The following is a 21,152-nucleotide window of genomic DNA, read 5'->3' as shown; positions in this document are numbered from 1 at the left end:
GTGAAACCTTTCGTATAATTTAGCTGGGCTTCAAGAGCATTGCACAGCATTTTCATCGGTTTATGAACAGCGAGGCATCACTAGCATCGACAGGGAGAGAACAAAAGGTTAAATTACCATCGCTCAGCTATGACTTCTCTAGCAAAGGCAGGCATTCTATGCAACTTCCCTACAAAGTGTTATGATTAACAGGTGTTTTACAAAAAAACCCTGGGTAAAAGCTATTTAGATGTAAATTAGATAATGTTTCCATAGCAAGCAACAGTCTGATGCAGATGTGAAATGATAAAGTTACACAAGTGTATATTGATGGCCACTAGTTTCTGCTCAACTGTCATCTATTAAAATACAAAGTAATGTTGAAATCAGTACCTAAGACGACATGACCATGAACGTAGGAAGAATAGATGCGTTAAAGCACCTTAAAAAGCTGCAAACAACCAAAAAGGGAAAAAAACAAAACAAAACAAAACAAAAACCAACCAGCAAGAGAGTACTCCTCATTCTCCAGGGGTAAAAATGCTGGTTTCTTGCATAGGTGGGCTCTCCCCAACATACAGCCACCACCTAACCACCTCGTACCTAGTATTTCATTAACTGCTCCAGCTAGGAGCATTTTGCATGGGAACAGTGCCCGCACAAGGAGACCCAAGGGGAGCAGCGCCCGCTGGGATACAGCGCGTGCCTGCAGAAAAGGCTTTCGTCAATGTTTCTGTTGTGACTGGGGGCAGGGAAACGCTGGTGAGGAAGGAAAAGGGTGTTGAGGGTACGAAGGACAAGGAAACAGAAGCGTGCTGCTAAGGGAGAGCGGGCAGGAGAAAGGCTGCGATTGGTATTACAGCTGATAGTCTGGTACCGCAGTTGTTGGCAATAAAACCCCACCACTTTCACACGGTAGCAGCGGACAAGCCATGCATCTGTGTCGCACTTCCCTCGTTCTTCCTCTTGTTCTCTGTCTGCTTTTTCCAAATGGAATGCTCAAGAAATATTAACCAACTGGAAATTTTAATCCACACAAAATATGCTGGTTCGTAATTTATAAGGACTATTATATAAACTTGCTGAAGTAAGATTTGTGTACGTTTAAAGAACATCTATTGCATTTTAACAACAAACACACTAACTTGTCCAAGTCCGACCTGAATGAGTTACCTGAAGCCATTTAACCACTAGGACAGAGGTAGCGAGACACTAAACCAACAGGCAAGAAGTCTGCCCATCTGTGTGCAAGCTTTAGTGCCATGCATCAGCCAAGCTGTGAAAACAGCACACGCTAACGAGCAAGTACCGGCAGAGAGAAAATACGTAAGGCCATACCCGTCTGGTGCTGCGCTGACCGAGGGCTCCTGCTGCGCCGTGGGAGGGTTTGGCGGCCGCAGCGGGGAGCCCTCCGCAGCGTGGGCATCCCTGCCGGGCTCCCAGCCGTCTGCTGGCGAGGCCGCTCCCCACGGCACGCCGGGAGCGCTCGGCATCACCTCCTCGGCGCCCGCGGGGACTGGGAGCTCAGCACTGCTCTCCCAGCTCGCCTCCTTACAAGTCCCCCAGTTACTCAGGTGAGGCTTTGGTCCTGTAAAAAGAAAAAAAAAAAGAATTAGTCCCAAACATTAGCAGGACCAAGGAGTACATCGTAGCGTAGGGAATTAAACTAAGATTACCTATGCTGTTTGTTCACCTCTTTCACTTAAGATGCGAGGGAGCATCCCTCTGCTCTCCCTTGGCTGTGGGTTTCCCTGCCCACGGCCATGTCCTTCCGCGCTCCTCTCGCAAGGGGGAGTGCGGGGAGGCTCCGGGCTCAGCCTTTTGGGTTTGCAGCTCCCAGCGGATGGGAGATGCTTGGCACTCCTCAAAAACCATCGCTGGCATGAAGACGGCTACTTCACTAAATCATCTCCAGACGAACGATGAAACAGAAAAACTGGAAAAAGCTTTTCTTGGGGGAAAAAAGCACACCTGAAGAGGCTACTGTTGTACACTTTTTTTTAAATCTTGCAGAAGAAATACATGCCTGGAGGCTTTTAAACTCTGCACGTTAATTGCCTTCTCTAAAAGAGGAGAGTATGGGGCTGAATCATGCTTCTAAGACGACAGATACACGCTACTTATCTTTTCATAGAATGCCAAAAGTTAATGGACCAGCTAGTGCTGTAACAAATTAGTATTGCTACAGAAATGTCCAGTTTTCCATAAAATTCACCACAGGTTTAAATTAACCAGCATTTGTGCACCTGCTAACGCTACAGCACCAGCATTTCTGCTCGTCTTGGTCACGGAGTTTCACTGGAACCAAATCACTTAAGGTTTATGCCAAACAGTAGCTGGTGCCAGGAGGGGCTCTCTTAGCCTTGTTTCCAAATTTGTGGAGCAGCTATGTGCAACAGAAATGTCACTACTGCCCTCGCTGGGAAATGAGGATGGAGAGGCATGGAGGGTTTTTTTCTCCAGTTTGGGGGGGTGGGGAGAAAGGGGCCATTTTCTTGCTTCATTAACCTGGGGGAAACGGGATTTGTGACTTCCTACGTTCTGTGCTGCCACTGCCAGGCAGCAGAGCAGGCAGCAGAGCAGGCAGCAGAGCAGGCAGCAGAGCAGGCAGCAGAGCAGGCAGCAGAGCAGGCAGCAGAGCAGGCAGCGCATGCTCGCTCCAGGTACGGCACATCCAAGCGTCTTCATCAGCTGCCATCATTTGCAGCGTGGAAGGTCAAGCTTAGGAGAGCTGGAACAAGGCGGTCCCCTCCACACATTCAAGCCTGGACTGCATTAGCCTGCTCGCTTCGCAACACGCGTTTGGCAGCAGACAGGCATAAAAAGCCCCCCGGGTGGTCTGAGGTGATTACCGTGCCGTTTGACAAAAAGCTCATTTTGATTTAGACCCAACTGTACAGTTCCTCTGAAGGCAGAGATACCGCATTCCAGAAACGGAATGGGTATTTCTGTCCCAGCCACGATGCTGGCCACCTCAGCCGTCCCCACGGGGAGGAACCGGCGCTCTGCGGAGCCGCAGGCAGAACCCGGGGCTAACGTAAGCCAGGCTGAGCTGCTCTCCTTCCAGTGCCAGTAAGGACAGGCTTTCATTAAAATGGAAAAGCGGCAAATGCATCAGATGAGAGAAAATGAGAGGCAAATAAATTCCTTTGAGAAAGAAAAAGGAATGGAAAAAAAAACCTCAAGAGAGGATGCCAGAAAAACCCCAAGAAGTAGCACAGAAGATCATCTGATGGGGATGCCAGCTTTCCTCTATAAAGAAAACCACGATCATTACAGGGGAGCAGGAGCCCCTGCATCATTAGGGTTGCCACCAGTTTCCATTATAAATAGCTCCATCTTAGCAATTGTTATGGGGCTTGGAAAACTAGCTTAAGTTGAAAACTGCTATGTTAACTGGCAAGGCAGGGGAGAGTATTCCTGCAAGGTCTTAAAAAAAGGAATAAACTGTTACTTAGCGACAAATCTTTGTCACTGCGACTTCAAAACCACATCCATTAGCTTACTTCAAAGTAAGTAACCAAGCCAGTAAAACGGGAGAGAACACATTTTGCCAAGATAGGGGGAAAAAAGGAATAGAAAGAAAGAGGCTGGGAAGCCGGGACACAGCCTTCGAGGGAAGTGCATCTTGTCCCAGAGCACGAGCATCTCTGCTGGGAGGCCTGCACCGCCTGTCTCAGGGAAGCTGGGAACGAGGCAGAGAACCTCCACCACGTAGGAGTTCATCCAGCCACGTGCGGGGACGTACCGATCCTCAGTCTACACTGCCAAAGCCCGTTTTCAGAAGCGGATGAACTACTGTGCACAAGCATCCAAGGGAGAAGGAAATCAACCTGAAACAGAAGTGACACTGCCAGTGAAGCAGGTTCACATTAAACCTCTTAAGATGAGGCTCAAACTACTTCAAGACAACCGTGGGCACAGCACTGAAGAAATCTTCACTTGCTAATAGCGAACGTGAACAAACTTGGCCCCCAGCAAGCCCTTGCCTGTCCAGATGAGCGGCCAGGGCCAAAACGGAGTCAAAAGAAAAAAAGAGAAAAAGAAAAAGAGTGCTGCCATGCTTCAACCAGAGTGCAACACACATAGGGGAAACCAGCAGCCGTGGGCATCGCTGCGGGTGGGATGAGCGTGCCCCAGCGCCGGGCAGCGGCAGACAGGCACGTGCCCCACCGTACCTGGGACGCTTCCCTGCGGCTGTTCCTCCTCGGGGGCGGCTGGTTCGGGATCAGATGCTGAGGAGATGAGCTGCTCGGAGTCTTCCTCACTGGCTGCCAGGTCCCCACGTCTTGCTGCTCCCTCCACTGATGCATCACTCTCTAAATCAGCGCTTCTGCTCTCTGGACCAAGTCTTTCAAGTGATGAAGAGCACGAAGGTGGGTCGGGTGCCGAGCATCCCTCTGTGGGCTGGGGAGGTTTCTGCTGCACGCCCAAACCTCCGGCAGCCGAGATGGCTGATGTGTGGTGACCCATAAAGGCTGTTGCTGGATGATACAGTCCTCTTGGCACGGCTGCCCCGGTGCTAATTCCTGCCTGTCTTCCAACCCACGGCATCTGAAAAACACAGGTGGGAGATGGCTTAAGGAAACAAACAGGCAATGCATTGCAAATGGAGCTTCTAGAGGATCGCATTTTGGTTTCTGGAGAGAAAAGTGTCACAGAATCCAGGTATTCTGTATAGTATTATTATTACACAAACACTTGGCACGCATTTCTTGCGTCCTAGTGTGAAAACGAGGTCCCGGACCTCAACTGAAGCTCCGTGAGCCAAAACAACCGGTGGCAAAAGTGTGCTGCACCCCCAACCCCACTAAAAGGGACCGAAATACACGAGGGACTCAAACTAATCTAAGCAGTAACTGGTTTTTACAAACAGGTCAACTTTTAAGATTAGATCCCTGCAAAGGCTTTTAAGACCTTGGACCAAAGCATGATATTTAGATCTACCCACCGAAGTCACTGAAAACACCCTGAAGTCACTGACTGGCGTGGAACCCTTGGGCTCTACTTGTGCACGACTTTGCACAGCTGCTGGTAGCCCATGGCTTAGGTACCGCAGCGTCCCGACGCCAAGACCCGATCATTAGGGCCCCGCTGCGTGTCCGTGGCACAGCTGGCCCTTCGGAAGCCACCCGCAGCAGCTGCTCTGAGCAGCCTCCTCCCACTGCTCTTCTCGTGGTCTTCTCCAGGAGGCAACGGGACGAGGACGGGTCCCCAGAGAGTCTGAAACGTACATCTGCCATCGCTCGCTTGGCTACATATCCAGCTTTGCTCACCGCATGTCAACAAAGCAAGTAAGAATGAGGCAGAAATCGCTGTATTCCTTGTCTTCCTTCTGCTCTTTCCTGCCTGCTAAATCGCACCACAGAGGAGAACGACTACTCAGCTAACACCACGGAGATGAAATCGCATTTTCCACAAGGCAACTTTGGGCACCGAGCAGAAACATTTTAAATAGCACTTTCCTCCGAGAACTGTTGAACTTGCATAAAAATAGTTCCGACAGTATAACCACTCTGCTTCTAAATCCCAGTGTTTTAATACTTGCCTTTTTTTCTTTGTAAACCTACTCAATCAGAACAATTTAGGAGGAGTGGCTACTGCCACCACGACTACTGAAAGGTCACCGCCAGTTTATGCAAAGCCAAAATTAGCTATCGTAATACCATTGTTCATACTACGCAGGGCTTGCTTTTCAGGCCCAAATCACAGCAGGACAATTTACAGTCACCTCCACACCTCTCTCCTCTCTTTCATTGCCTGACCTCTTCCCTCCATACAAAGTCAGCTGCCAAGCCCAGCTTAAAGGAAACAAAGGCATCTTGTCTCGTCTGTGCCCAAGTTTCATTAAAAAAGCTCAAATTCCACATAACAAGAAAGAGAACAAAAAGCCATGAAGTTATTTTAAGAAGGAGTAAAGGTTTGCTACTCAAGATTAAGTTCACAGCTTATTCCATCACCGCTGCTCTCTGGTTCCTCCTAATTACTTTTCGGGTCTTGGATTTGCTGCTTTAAAATGCATCTAGCAAGTACTTTATGGATTTAGCAGCTCCTGGATGTAGTGTTCCAAAACAAATGCAATTCAAACAGGTACAAGTGCTTGGCACAGTCACAGCAGACGCACATCTCTAACAAGCTCCTCTCTGATTGCAGACCAAAAATAATCTCTTCACCACCTTTGCATTCGCAAAGCAAAAGCATGACAGATAACATTGGTCTAGGTACCGTTTTTACCATCAAAAACAGTAAAAACGTGTAGATGACTTACATAAAACGGTCAACAAAATTACTGAACTTCATGTCACTCTAGCTGGGAGTTAAATGAAGTCTCTGCACAAAGCACACTTATAATCCTCGTTTTGGTGGCGGAGGGCAGGCTCCCCACTTCTTCCTCCAGTAACAAATACAATCTTTTTTTATTATCATTAAAGCGCTTTGAAGGGAACAAAGATAAGAAAAAAAATCCCTTCCGTTACAACTTACAAAAGGGCCCAGACCGTCACCTGGTGACACCCCCTTTCTCAGGGAGGGATGCTCCGCCACCCGCAGGCGCTCCTGGGGGTACCCTGCGCCCTCTGTCCAACAGACAGGGCAGTGCCAAGATGCGCAAGTCCAAAATCTTCAAAAGACTGCAAGAAAGTGCTTCGAAGTTGAAGAAGGCAGACTTCATTGCACAAAGGTTTCGGAAGACCAGGGGATACAGCTCTGCCAGCTGAGAAGGACCTCTTCAGCACGGGACCTCTCCTCCAACTTGGAACACCGGATCGCCGTTACACCGGGCTTCAAAAGACTGGTGCTCAAGTCCTCTCCATGGAGAATCGTGGTTTTCTAGACAAACGCTGTTTGGGTATATGATTTCTGAGCTTAAGGACTCCCATAAAAATTGGGAGTCCAAAAGGGCGCGTATCCCATGGCTCAGAGAAGTACCAGATATTCACAGCGGTGTTTTAGGGGCACTGGGATACTGAGCATCCCTAGAAGATGGGTTCTGTGACTGTCCTTCTTGGTCTCCAAGAGGCATCACTGCCGAGGTTATCACACGATCACTGGCATCCTGACTAGCCATTACGATACCAGTGCTGGTAAATAAAACCAGTTCCAAGCTGTGATGATTTGCACCCTGGATATACCACCTGCTAACCGCATGTACTCGCTACGACTGACTCGGTGCCACATCGCCAAGAACAAACTCTCGTATTTTGGACGCAAAGATAAGCGGATTTTAAGCGAGGTGACGGTGGTGGGAAATGGGCACAATCAGTCCAAAAAAAAAAAAAAATGGAGTTACAGAGTACGATCTGAGACACAGCACATAGGCAAGGCAAAAGGATGCACAATTTAGTTGAAGTTACCTTTGCATTTAAGGAGGGAGACAAGAAGGAGAAAGAAGGGGACAGAGGATGAAAGAGTCCACAACCAAGCTATTAACTGTAATTCAACATAAAGTGAGATATTTGGGCACGCACCGAGTTCTTGTACCGTCCAAAACCTGCTAGCAGTTTTTAAAAATCTAAGGCACACCATAAGCCTTTGATGTTCTAGTATTTATGTAAAGTTTTCCATAGGTTAGAAATCACGTCTCCAACACCGGCTGCTTTTAATTGAAGAATCCAGCATTCAAAAATAAACTCACCTTTTCACGTACATCTGAATTAAACACATAACTCGCAAACTGCTGGAGGCCTCCTTATATAGGTCAAGGTTGCTCGGGTTCATTGCTTTGTATATTACAGTTTAAAGAATGCTCTAAATTCAAGGTTTTTAACTTTTTAATCTATGGGGAAAACTTCCTATAAACTCAGATTAACGACTGCTAATGCACTGAAGAAAGAAAACCGAAAACCTTCCTCCTACTATAAAAACAAAATAGTGTGGCCTCTGTTTCTTTTCTGATAAGAGTCTTAAACACCAAACATTTAACTGCATAATAACATTTACTGGCAGCCAGGCAGCCTGCTTAGCAGATATATAAAGCAGGTAAAAGGAGAAAAAGTTAATTTCTTGGCTGAATGATTCCATCGGTAGCTATAGGGCAAACTAGAAAGTCTTTTAGTAAAGTAGCAGTTGATTCTTCTATCAATCTGCAGCACACATACTCTTCCAAGGAATGCATTAAATATGAAAATCATATCCCGTTATCATCTGTTTCCAGCTTTCAGCCCAGTAAGCTTTTCTTAATGAATGCTGTAGCCTAAGGGACAAGCATGCTGTTGGCTTTTCTGAATAATGGAGTGATGCTACCATTTTTGCTTATTACAATATCGACTAGCTGAGGGGGTTTCACACATAGTCACAAGTGACTACTCTTGCCAGCATGCTCCAAGTTATTACAAGATGTTTTTAGACATTTCATCTAAAAGAGCTTTACCGCTTTTAGTGAAGAAAACAGCTATGGTCTTGAACTGTATCATTTATATGGAGATAGGAGGAGGGATTAGAAGCCTGCATTACTGCAGATATATGGCAGAATATATTTAAGTATTCCTTGTCAGTCTTTTTGTCTGTTACTTAGATATGCAATCTCTTTTTGCTTCTTCTGAGAAAAGGTCAAAACGCACAAAATTATAAATACACCATGTGAATCAACTGCTGCAGTTTTAAAACTATCATTCATTAAGAATATTTCCTCCTCGGTCGAGACCATTTTCACACTATTCAGCACAGGAATTCTCAAAACCAACATGAAGATGAACAGAAACACTCACAGTTCCCCCCCTTTTTAATTCTAGTTCTTCGGTTGAAATAATTGCACTTTTTATCCAGGTTAGCCTACTTCACTCGGGCACTAAACAGTATTTCACACTACAAACGCCACAGCAAAAACCCCCACGCGAAGGCCGCGGAGCAATGCCTGCCTCTTCCCGCAGCAGCCCGGAGGGGAGCACATCAGCGCAATAACCCGCGTTCCCCGCCGCTTCCCCCGCATTACCTGCTCGCTGGATTCTTCCTCCTTGTCACCTTCTGCGGACGGGTTACCCTCCTGAAGTGATAACGCGCTTTTAATTTCTCTTCCATACCATGCCTAAACGTGAACAAATCCATTACATAAAATTGAAGGCCAAAAAAAGCCCCGCCACAAATGAACAAATATTACTTTGCAAATTGCGCACTTTTAAATGTAACGTCCTAGCAGCGTATTTTACTTGGACTGTATTTAAAAAGCCAGGGATCCCTTTTTCTCCTAATTTTTCCGCTCCCCTGAATAAATGACGCGGCCTGTACACAATCTTCTGCAGGTTTTTAATACGCATTTATTCATTCGCGTAATTCAGAATCCTACAAAACAGTAATAACTTGTTGACTCAAATTTATTTCATCCCAACTAGTATCTGTAACGCCAAATTACTTCTGCTGTATCCAGACAATGACTCTGCTGCTTTCGGATGAGATGAGCTTTAGAATTTGTTTTTGTTTTACATACATCATCTTACAACTCACTGAGCTATTATAAGGAAAAATATATGGCAGATGTTATAAAGAGCAACCCAGCATGAAAGGCAACTTGCTGTAGTGCTGCTAACAAACAACCGCAGAAACCGCCTTCACCTCCACTACATTGTTTAATTGACCAAATGTAATGCATTCATAGTAGGACTACTGCTTAAAAGCCAAGCACATGCGGCACCTATAATTAATCCTGTTTGTTAGTAATTGTAAACCCCAATAACAAGTTACATCGGCCCTGAATGAAAGCACTTCAGTACCTATTCTGCATCAGGTAATATGCATGAAAATAAATCTTTAAAACAATTAACCAGCTCTGCACTTCACTCCAGTGGTGCATTCAGCAAGTCTGCTATTTCCCAGGTAATGGAAGCTGTTCTTAAAATTGTAAACATGAAATTTTAAGAAACGAAAACTAACCACACGAGAATTAAAGATGCTCAAAAGAAACTCAAACGTAACTACTGGATTTTCCCCGAAAGCTGAAGTGAATTTGCTTACACTCCCCAAAATTACTGAATAAGTCGCAGACACACAAACCCGGGGGAAAAAAGCAAATCTTTCAGAAACAAAAGAAGTTCTGTCAGCTACAGCCGCATAACGAACTGTGCACATAGTTATGATAAAGCACTCCTAAAGGGCATTCTCTCTCTATGGAAAAAAAAAAATAGCAATAATTTCTTTCTGCGTACTTCCATGATAGATTAAACGATTGCATGCTCCATAATTCTTATGCAATCCACAACAAGGGGGCTTTTCATAACTGTAACCTAGAGGATATGTAATCTGCGCTTTGTTCAACAGCTCAGAAAAATAAGTCTAACCTGGCAAAAATAAAATGGATGGCATAGAAACATCAAAATGGAAGCAACGAACAGAAACCCTGCACGCAGATCAACCCGTGGCACAACTGTGATCACACCAGCGTGTCGTAACAACCTACCGCCAGTCAAACTGGCGTGCATTAGGGTTGCTCAGAAAAAAAAAAATCCTTAAAAACAACAGGAGGAACCTAGCATCCCAAAATACCCCTGGTCCTGCTCTGCTTTAAATAAAAATCTATAAAAAAAAGAAGGGGGGGAAATCACACACATCCCCCCAGGGATGGTCTCTAAACTAAATGCTGCTAAGCTGAAGCAAGGAAAAGATGCTCTGTGAATGCCACCAGACCCAACAGGCTTAAAAGAATTACCAGGCACTAGCTGGGCTATAGTTGTGCGAGGAATTTATTGATGTGGGTATGCAACCATGAGATGTTAGCCAGCCCACTGCTTTATTAGAGCGGAAAGCAATTGCCACCGTAAGAGATGGCTACCATCTTTTCCAGAGAGCTTCCTCCCCTCCAGAGGCAGGGAGACCAGCTAGCCACCCCCCAAATCCGCCGCTCTGCACCCTGAGGTCAAGGACAGCACCTCCCAAATAGCAAAAGGCCGTGCAAACCTACTGGTGTTTCATAGGGAGCGCTGATCAAGGCGAGCGGGTCTCATCACCCCAGCTCAAATACCATACGTAAAAATCTTCCGCAGGAGCAGAGAAAAGCAGAAACTGGGGCTACCGACTTTAATACAAACAACGGAAGGCGGCGTTAATGCGTCGCAAGGCACAGCTAACAGGGGGAGAGTTGTCTGGGGCCAGCTAGCTGCTGGTGTTCTTAATTAAAAAAAAAAAGCAAGGAGATTTTCAATGAAATCAAAGACAACTAATTGGAAATAAAAAACAATCACAGCTGAGTTCTAGACAGCCACACAAAAATAAGTGCTGTGTCAGTACCACATCACAGGGGCTTAAAATGCCTCAACAAATTCGTTTCCTTCCCTCCGTTCTTCCAGCAAGGTAAAAAAGGGGAGCGGCAGAGGGACAGAAATAGCCCCCACCAAATATTTCTGAAGAATGCTACTGCTCTTAGAAAGCAGATATAAACACATTTCCCTCCCCGTTTTTACCTCCTCAAAAATCTGACTCCATGCATTAGTGGCACGAGCATGTCACAATTTTATTTTTTTAAATCTGAGATCATTACCAATCTGTATCATTTTGCAACAACCCCAATTGTTCTTCAGGGAATAGCAAGACAACATATTAATAATACGATTCAAAAATCCTCAAAGCTTGGCTGTTTCTTATAGTAGGCTATTCAACTGAAAGTACTTCAGTCATGAGTTATGATAAAAAAAATTCTGTCTACGATATGACCTTAAATATGGATCCTGATCAAGTTTGTTTCAAACATTAAGACACGCAGAAATCTCTTTACTAGTATAGAAGAGATTCATCTTATTTCTGCACTAATTGTAAAAAAGCAAAACCAATGTAACTATTCAACCTACAACTAGCATTACTGATACATAACCGTAAGAAAAAGACTGAAGCCATCTACCCCAAAAGGGCTAAACAAGAAAAGCAAAAAGTCTGTTCCCATTTGCAAATGAGGGCCTGAAAGACTGGAAAATTAAGAGAATCGTCAAATTTTACTTCAGCATGAAAAAAAATAATCATAGCAATTCAGGCCTAGCGGCAACTGATTTTTTTAATCTCAACACACATGAAATGACTAGAAATGCTTTTTTTACTTCCACAATTAGTTTTTTCTTCCCCCTACTATTTTACGGTATTAAGGTGGATTGACTACATACTGGAGGTACAGAAATCCCCATTTCATTATCAGTTCTAGTCATCATGGGGAGCAGGGGCTTGCCAGAAGACAAATGCTGTTCTCCAAAAAGAAAGCACTGCCGAGTCAAGCTGACTTTTGACAACTGTTTCCACAATGAGAATTACAGACCGTAACAATTGAAACAGGCAGAACAAATGGCAGAGGGTGCCTAATGCAGCTGTTGAACAGTCACTTTCATTTGTCCTCATGAGAGCTTTTATTCTTTCTTTTAAAGTGTAATGACCATGCATGTTTTCTGCCTGTTGCAGTGATTTTTAAGAAATTAGTCATCTAAAAACAGAACGGGCACGTAGTAGTTCGACAGCCTCTTTCATAAGGATAATTCATCCCAGCACGATTTCTCAAACTGACGACACTGAGTGAAGTCAGTCATAAGACCCCTTTTGCAAAGTTACACCTTTGAGCTGACAGCAGTCAAGGCTACGAGTGGAGAAAGGGAAAGCAGCACATTTGCCGTCATCTTGGATAACAAAGATGCGACAAAGAAGACGGCAAGAAGTATATTCTCTTGGGTACTGGCTCTTCTCAAGTAGCCATTTGGTCCTACCACACTCCCACCATGTCAGTTACGATGCACAATTCAAGTGTACGAGGGGATGAAACACTCCTTTGGCTTTACTTTACCAGCCCAGAAGGAAAGATCAAAATTTCCAACTCTGCAGGCACCTGAATCAAATCTGAGTACATGCAAAGAAGTTACCAAAAGGAAAGATCCGAGTGATGCAACGGGATGTCGTTTTCTCTCTTGTCACTGTTCAAGAATTGTTAGTTGACTGTTTAGTAGCAGAACTAAGTGTGACCTCATTTTAGTTCAGCTTTAGTCCAGACAGTTCACAGTCGTTTGTTGTAACAGAAGTTATTTACTTGTACACTTCCTCAGACAGAGCAATAAGCGTGGACAAGACTAACTATGGCTATTTAGGGTGTTCGCACCAGCAAAATTAAAAATACATCCCGAAACGACTTCCATGAAATGTATTTGGGTATTTTTAAGTAATAAAAGCCTTACTAAAATTCAGTTTTATAACGAAGTCTTTATGAAAATATTACAACTTGAGTCTTCTTTGTGCCCTACCCTAGATACTGCCGGTTTATTATCTTATCACTAACACTCCAAACACATGATCCATTTCCACATTTGTTTGATCTCATTTCTCCCTCGCCTCCAAGAGACTCGGAAGCACAGGGCACTTTACTGCAGACTAAAGGTAGAGTTCTGTGAAGTGCTGCTGACTACCTCTGCAGCTACAGTAGGCTCTGCTACCTCATAGATTAGCAGAGTTTGGGCTCATTTCAAATTCCCAAACGTTACCACTTTAAGCACTCCAAAACATATGATGAGGTTTCACTAACATCTGCAGTCTTGATGTGCATAGTACTCGGACAAAACCAATTTAGCAACCCTGTAATAACAGTAAACACTAACGTATTAAGTCTTATAGAAAGTTACTTCCATCTTCTGAATCATCTCGGAACCTGAGGTTTTCATATGAGCTTCAAATTGGTTGAATTCCTTTAAAAAGGTCTTGTTTCGAAGGAGAGCTGTTTTTTGTCGTTCATCTATTTCTTTCAAGTATTTTTTCAGCTTCATGTATTTTAGTTTCATTCTACAGGGGAAAAAGAAACTGTATTTAACGAGTATGAAAATAAAACAAATGCATCTATTACAATCACTTTTCTTCAGACACATACAGACTAACACTTACGTGGGAGTTGCCCCCCAGCCCCCCAAAAAGGAGCAGACACATTCTTCTGCACGACTGGCTGAAGTTACACTACACAACTGACAGGATATCTCCTATATAACTTCAGATTTAGACAGTGGTTTTGGTGTTCAAAAGGGCAAGTATATTAAAAAACTCTTGTAAATTTGTTTTAAATGGATTATGTTTTAGCTGCTTACACATTAAATCAAAATGAAAACTGTATTTAGAAGAACGTGCTGTGAAAGTCATACAAATTGTAACAGTAAGGCTGTGGTTTCACAACTGCTTTAAGCCAACCTAAATCCATGCTGCCGCCAAAAGGGGCATCTCACTCCAAGCCTTCCTTTTTTGTGCCAACACTATCTGCTATGTGGCCACATGGCAAATTAGGCCCAGAGTAATCCAGCTGAAAATCCACCTAAACCAGTTCTCCCCCACCCAAAAAACAGATTCACTTTCAGCCAGACCTATTTTCTTATCTGATGAGAGGGCAGCCGCACAAGCGTCCGGGCCAAGAAAGGGAAAATGTGAACCAGGGGCAGTCAGGAGCATCTTTTGGTCTCAGTCTGCCTACAGGTCTGCTTAAATCGGTAGTGAAATGGCAATGTAAATCCCCCAAGCTGCCAATATTTTCAGAGAAACTTAACTTCAAAACCTGGTAGATTAAAATAAGTAAAATAAAAACAGAAAACAAAGTACATGTGATGCTCCCCCACCTGTTTTTCTAATCTAAAGGCCCTCTTTCAGAAGAGGAGTTCCTAAGGGATGGGCCATTACTGCAGCTAGCCCTCAGTCCCTTCAGCCAAGACAGAAAAGTCACCTCTATGAGCTTTACAAAACACATTTGAGGAAAGGAACACTGGATGAGACACTTTTCAGCCCTCTTTTGTTGTTGGTTGGGGTTTTTTGCTTTGTTTTGTTGTTTACAGTTTGGGGTTTTTTGCTTTCGTTTGTTGTTCAGCGTTTGGGTTTTCTTTTGTACAGACTGTATATGCAATTTACATTAAATAGATAATGCAGAAACAATCCAAGGAGCAGGACCAGAGCCTAGAATATCCTCTGGGGCTTCCTAAAACTTTCAGACTTTCTGAGACCCCGGGACTTTCTGGCACAAACTATGCTACAGTGATTTTGCAAAAGTTGCCTAAAACCAACTTGCATGTTAGTTATTACTAAGCTAACAGCATTTCAGTATTCATGGAATAAGTAGTTATGTTATTGCTGAAGTTATTTCATCAATAACTTAGAGACATGAATCTTACCTTATACTTAACATATGAACAGAAATTTATTGTTATAAAAAAACTTCAAGATAACATTCTGAAAGCATTCCATGATACCTCAAGTCTTTGTAACTAAAATAAAATAACATATAAGAAGATTTTAAATAGGCTTACAGGTATGCATCAGACTTTCTGTATTCCATCAGTTTTCTTTCTAATTCCAGCCTTTTGGCTTCACTGGAAGAAAACAAACAACATATCGTAAGATAAGACTATTTCACAATTTAAATTCTCAAAACGCAAGAAGTAAAGCATTTCACAGAGCATAAACTTTCCAGAGCAGAGAGTGTATTTTCCCTAGATGGGTAGCCTTACAGATTGATCTGCCAGCCAAGCTTATCACAAAAAAAAAAACCAAACCCAAACCAAAAAACAAACCACCAAACCAAAATACAGCACCTCAAAGCTTTTCCTTCTCTTTGTTCCTCACTGGAACAAGAGCTAGGTTGTTTTAAAGGGAAGAGATGCCTGAGCACGTATGTACCCACACGAGACCCCCCCAAACCAGCCAGAGACTCTGCCCAGCTTAAGTCGCTGTTTCAAGCCCCTTCTCCAGCAGGCGCCGGAGGGGCCGTAGACCCCAGCCTGGCAGGTCACCAGCTCGTCCCTCCCCGTCTGCCCCACGCCAGGCCCAGAGCAGGCCACCTTCCACGCAGGAAACACTGACCCGAACGTGCTCAAAGGGACGGCTCCCCAGGACGTCTCATAGGAACACACCGACACATTAAGACAGATTTCCAAAAGATCCCAACTCTTTCCCGGCTTACAGACTCAATGTGCTAGCCAAGTATTTTATTTAACTATTTGAACTTAAAATCAAGCGCATATTTCACACTTACGCATTAAAGCCAAGTACCTCTAGAGATACGCTAGCACTACCTGCCAGAACTTACTAAAGGGTAACAGATATAAGTAACCATCACAAATATTTACGGTGGTCAAAATGCTATGAGGCCATCTGTATCTGCCAAAAGCAATGCAAGGGTACAGGCGCGTGGGAATGATCAGGCTGCTTAAGAACAAACTCCACACCTCATCTACAATCTATTTCCGAGAGAATCTATTTTCAGGAAGAGACAAGAGTGAACCTGGTATTATTTAATAATTATAAATTGCATCTGAAGATGAGCAACCATCCCATGAGCCAAAAAAAAAAAAAAGCAATGGATAAGACAGAGGCTTCCAGTAGATTCACAATGCAAACCCTGCAACAACAAAAGCAAGTACCCCAAGTTGCTTATTAAAAAATAACATCAAATTCTTGTTAGCCAGGAAGGCTGTACATGTGTAGCGACAGGGGCAGATACACGAGATCGCATGCACCCGTACGGCTAGGCATGCTTATCTACGGATTTGTGCACTCCCCTACAAACACGTCCGTGTCATAGCCACGCACATTTGCCTCCTCCCAGTTGCCCTGCACAGAGGAAAGCAAGGAAAAAAAAAAACCCCAACCTTTCTGCTTCTTAGTCTGCGAGATCAAGGCATCCATTTTACCCATCTGATCCTGCCACTGTCTGAAACAAGATTAGGTTTTCATGTCATGTATGCAATTTAAAAGCCACGCTTCATCTGGGATCTCATCCTTTCAATTTCCTTTTACATGATGGACAGCCAAGCAAAAGCAGATTTCAAGATCTTGTTTTTACACTTCTAGAAGTAATTTTCATGACTCAATGAAGAACACTGACATCCTGATGGATGTAAAAGCCGATGGATGCCAGCAGCCATTGGCTCCAATCCTATTTCTCCTTCTCTGATACCACAGGTAGCACATCACATTCCTCAGCTCCTGAGAGATCGCTTCCTTTCTAGCGGCGCGGTTTTTCAGTATCCCACTCGTTAGTCTGTTACAGCTGTTTCGACAGCACACAAATATATACGGTCTTCTCGAGGCAAGACAAAGCAGTATAAAAAACACCAGGTAAGAGCCTCTCAGCATTTGAGTATCATCACTATGGGTGCCTAAAATGGTTACCACGCAGCTTCTGGTGTTCTGCAACGCAGCTCTATCCAAGCACCGAATTAGAGGCGATCAAGACTTCACTTGTGCATTTGCTTGCCCGGGTTCTGACGAGGTTCCAGCACAGTTCCTTTGTGCCAGTGACAGAAGCGAAGCTTGAAGCAGCACAGGGATCGTTCTGGCCGCTCCATTGCACCACCACCACCTCCTTTTTTACATGAAAAAACAAAGTGCTCTGCCTGAAACTTTTATTTGCTCATGCAGTTTTACATTAGGTTAAAACGGTGCAAACAGTCAGTTATCAATTTTTTTCTTAAATGGGCAAAAATAGCACACCTCAGAACTTTTTAAGGATCCCAGTGTCTCATTTTCAAACAACCCTGAATCTTCAGTCTGCAGAGAAAGAGTGTTGGTTTGGGATTTGAGCGCAGAATTAATTTCCCTGGTCAGCCACAAACTCTCTCTAATCTCTGGCATTTCACCAGGCATCGATCCGTAGTGATGTTTGATCCCTCACCTCCCATTTAAACCAGCAGGACTAAGATGCCTCAATACTTTTTGAGATACCAGGCCTTAGTCTCTTTGTGCTTCAGTTCTGCATCCATAATGCAGGAATAACAGTACTCCTGTCATGATACCCTGTTGAGATAAGTACATAAAAAATGGCACGACACTTGGGCACAATGCAATCTTCCCATAAAAGTAAGAAATGTTATTTCCGCCGTTGTTTTTCTACACCAATCTGACATTAAATCAACTGTTGAGCACTGAGCTGCATCCACCTTACCAGCCTGGAGCCTGGCCAGAGCCTGCTCAAGCCTTAGCCAACGGTGCTGGTCCCCTGGGCGGGTAAGAGGGGGCCTGTTTAGCACCATCTCCTACATACAACCCACGCCAGCAGGTATTTCTGAAGCTAATAACCCTGCCTGGTTTACATTCTCTGTCCAGGACATCTCAGCATCTGTACACGTTTACTGCAAATCACGCGTAGCGTGAAGCATCTGGCCTCGCTGTCCGAAAAGCGAAGCTAATTGCAAAGTTAGCCACAGCGTTAAGTACAGCACTTAACTATCTAATTCATCTACTTCATGGCCCACACCGCTCAAACGCTGCCTTTCTCACCAGCAGCCACTGAAGATTAAGTGCTGAGTAATCACAACACGGTCAGGTCTGTATGAAACACTGAAGGCAAACTCTCTACCTCACTTCACTTAGACACCTTAAATCTAATTCTCTCTAATTTTGCACACAATACAGATACCACTGACCTGCGTACAGAGAACTGTGCACGCAGTAATTTTTATATTTAGATTGGACAAAGTACCAGCATTAGGAAGTAAAACATGGCCAATAGAGTCCAACATGTAATTTAAGGTACAGTTATGGGGTTTTTGCACAAGTCTCAAGGCAGTCCATGCTGACTACTTATCAGAAGCTTAATATCTGGTGGCTAATTTCTCAAGCACGTCAGAACTTAGATAGTCAAAGAAAAAAAAAAAAAAGAGATTGAGAACAGGCAGAAAAGAAATATTCACGAGGACTCCCTTCTAGTTCACCACGTCAGACAGGGGACATAACTGAGCAGCAGCTTCCTCACCATATTCAAGCTCTTGCACGTACGGCTTAGTAGTAGTGGTAGTAGTGTTGTTTGCTTAAGCACAACTCGAACCGGAAGCAGGACGGTGGTCAGGAGTGAAACAGCCGTCGGGTACTTCAGGTCTCAGAACAGGTGACTTGAAATTAGATCAGCGCAGAATTCCAAAGCAGGACTTCAAAAGCTGAAATGCTCCAGTGATCTAACAAGTTTTTATATTTTACACTTTTAAAAGTTGTTTAGATAAGAGGTATCACTTTGAGAAATTCTGAAGAGGCGACTGCCTCTGCAGCGCCATTCCCAGAGGCAACAGCAGCATGCAACTTGCAGACTGGCATAAAAGTTACTCCTTGTTTGTCAACGCCACCAAGGACAAACACACCTTTTATTTTCAGTTTTGAAGCACATACAACAGACGCGTGCCAGGCAGAAAAGGCATGTTTATTATCACAAGACCCGTTAAGCTGGGTCTCCAAAGGAAGCACAGCTCACGCAATCATGCTGCCTGTCTGCCTGTAACTCCCCTTCCCCAAGTAACTCCCGAATCTCCCGCAACTGAATGAGGCCGAGGAGCTGACGTCCGAGATGCGCGACGTTCCCAGCGGTTTCGGAGGAGCAGTCCACTTGTGCCGTGCGGGCGCAGCCCTAGCTCAGACAACCGAGAAGCTACAAAAGAGGCGACCGAACTTCATGCAGATCAGGCTCTGGGGAAGCACAAGACATCTCTACGCCCAACACGAGGCATATCTGCACACAGATGTAGTTTAAAGCAGCACGCAGTCTAGAACACGCAGATTTTAATCTGCCCTCTCCATTTTCCAACGCTGCAATTTAGATACAAGTGTCTTCCATATCTAGGGCCCACATCTTTAATAATTTCTATGCAATAAAAGTATACTTTGTATAGTCTTATCCAGTCTTTTAAACAGCCAGTTATTCCTGTTTTGTTTGCCAGCGGTATTCCAGACCAGAACAGGATATTAGCGAAGATACGCGCAGCGTTTTTGTAAAAGCACTATCTACACGCAAGTTTAGATTCTCACGGCCGCGCGGTTATTACTTCTGCTAATACCGTACGCTGGAGCTGCTAGCGTGAGACCCAGAAACCAAAGTCTTCTGTACCGGACAGAAATCGGGTGCTGCTTGAAAAGCAAGTTCGTGACAGTATACCGTAACGATCTCAAGAGACTTCCTCCGGACGGATAAAAACCCCAGCGCCGAGCGAGGCGCGTTCCGGGGTGACGGCAGCGGCAGGCCGGAGCAGCACCCCTAACCCATCGCCACCCCCGGCCCGCGCCCCCTCGGGACGCGGGCACCAGCGCCCACGCTTGCTTTTTCCCTGGCAGTCAGACCCGCCCTGAAGCGCCCGCAAACTGAAACACCTAAAATAACCCGGGTTTTGTTTGTCTGTTTGTTTTTTAAGGATTAAGAGGACGCTTGTGGGAGAAACACCTGTACGTGTCCACTCATCAGCGAGCCAGCTCCGACAGACCGGCCTCCCTGTGACTTGCGGGTCCGGTTACGGCGGCCGCAGTTCCGTCAGTGCCGCCGCAGGGCCCGGGAGCGGCGCTCGGAGGGGCGGAGGGGGCCCCGGGACGCCGGGGCGGAGTGGCCCAGCGGGCTGACTGCCACCGCGCATCCCGGCGGCACCGGGAGCCGGCTCTCGGCGCCCCCCCGTACAAAATCGGCCGAAAGAAGCCCACTCCGTGCCTTCCCCGCCGCCGCCGCCCCCCCCCCCCGCCCCGGGGCGCACGGCGGCTTGCCCCCTCAGGAGAGCGGCGTGCGGGCCGGGCCGGGCCGGGCCGGGCCGGGCCGGGCCGGTGCGAGCCGGGGGCCCGGCGGAGGGGCGTGCGGTGTCCTCACCTGTGGCGGAGGCGGCGCAGGAGGCTGCCGGGCCGCTGGCAGGAGCCGCCGGGGCCGGGGCCGGGGCCGGGGCCGCTCATGCCGCCCTGTTTACGGCGGTGGCCAGAGCGACGGCTCCCGCCCTGCACCGCGCCGGCTCCGCCCCGGAAGTCCCCCGCCCCACGCGGGCGTTGCCATGGGGACGGGGCGGGGCGGGGCCCTGAGGCGAGGGCGCTGCCGGCTTCCCGCCCGGCGGGAAGGGCGATGGCGGGGGGCGATGGCGGGGCAGGGCAATGGCGGTGGCGCGATGGTGTGAGGGTGATGGCGTGGGGCCGCCGCCGGCGTGGCCGCACCCAGCGAGCGCGGGGAGACCCAAACCGGGCGAGGGTCCGGGCAGCGGGCGTGCGTGAGGGCCTGCTGCCCCCCACCAAGCAGCAGGCAGGGGATGGGGCCCCCCCAGTTCCTCAGAGGCCGCCCCCCGTCCGGCCGTTGTGCAATTTTTAAGCCTTTGTGGCATTTTTCAGCCTTTAATGGCTTAAAAACGCAGCAGAGGGCTACCGAGAGCGTTGGCGGTGCGGGAGGCGGCGGGCACGCGCCCGAGGGCTGTGCGAGGGCTCCCCACCGTCGCGCTGGAAATCTGCGGCCTAAGTTTGCGGACTGCTGAGAT

The 21,152-nt window shown here is 46.2% G+C and overlaps 1 protein-coding gene across 3 annotated transcripts in view; it reads right to left on the bottom strand.

The window, feature by feature from the left end:
* The window catches only part of KIZ (kizuna centrosomal protein), a 48,854-nt gene extending 28,215 nt beyond the window's left edge, over positions 1-20,639 (bottom strand). For 2 of the 3 annotated variants that reach the window (XM_087774680.1, XM_087774678.1), the window contains exons 1-6: positions 20,507-20,639; positions 15,201-15,263; positions 13,552-13,704; positions 8,909-9,002; positions 4,158-4,533; positions 1,318-1,567 (exon numbers count right to left, since the gene is read on the bottom strand). In XM_087774680.1, the coding sequence (XP_087630806.1) occupies positions 1,318-1,567; positions 4,158-4,533; positions 8,909-9,002; positions 13,552-13,704; positions 15,201-15,263; positions 20,507-20,586 (1,016 nt within the window). In that variant the 5' untranslated portion in view covers positions 20,587-20,639. Of the gene's footprint in view, positions 1-1,317; positions 1,568-4,157; positions 4,534-8,908; positions 9,003-12,797; positions 13,520-13,551; positions 13,705-15,200; positions 15,264-20,506 lie in introns of those variants that run through there. The other variant, XM_087774679.1, reaches the window with a different exon arrangement.
* Between the last annotated feature and the right edge of the window lie 513 nt (positions 20,640-21,152).

The sequence above is a fragment of the Nipponia nippon genome, unplaced genomic scaffold, assembly GCF_047370975.1.
Source record: "Nipponia nippon isolate SJK-2023a ecotype South Korea unplaced genomic scaffold, ASM4737097v1 scaffold_4, whole genome shotgun sequence".
Lineage (NCBI taxonomy): Eukaryota > Metazoa > Chordata > Aves > Pelecaniformes > Threskiornithidae > Nipponia > Nipponia nippon.
Note: the sequence above shows the minus strand (reverse complement) of the source record. Positions and strands in the feature narration are given on the sequence as shown.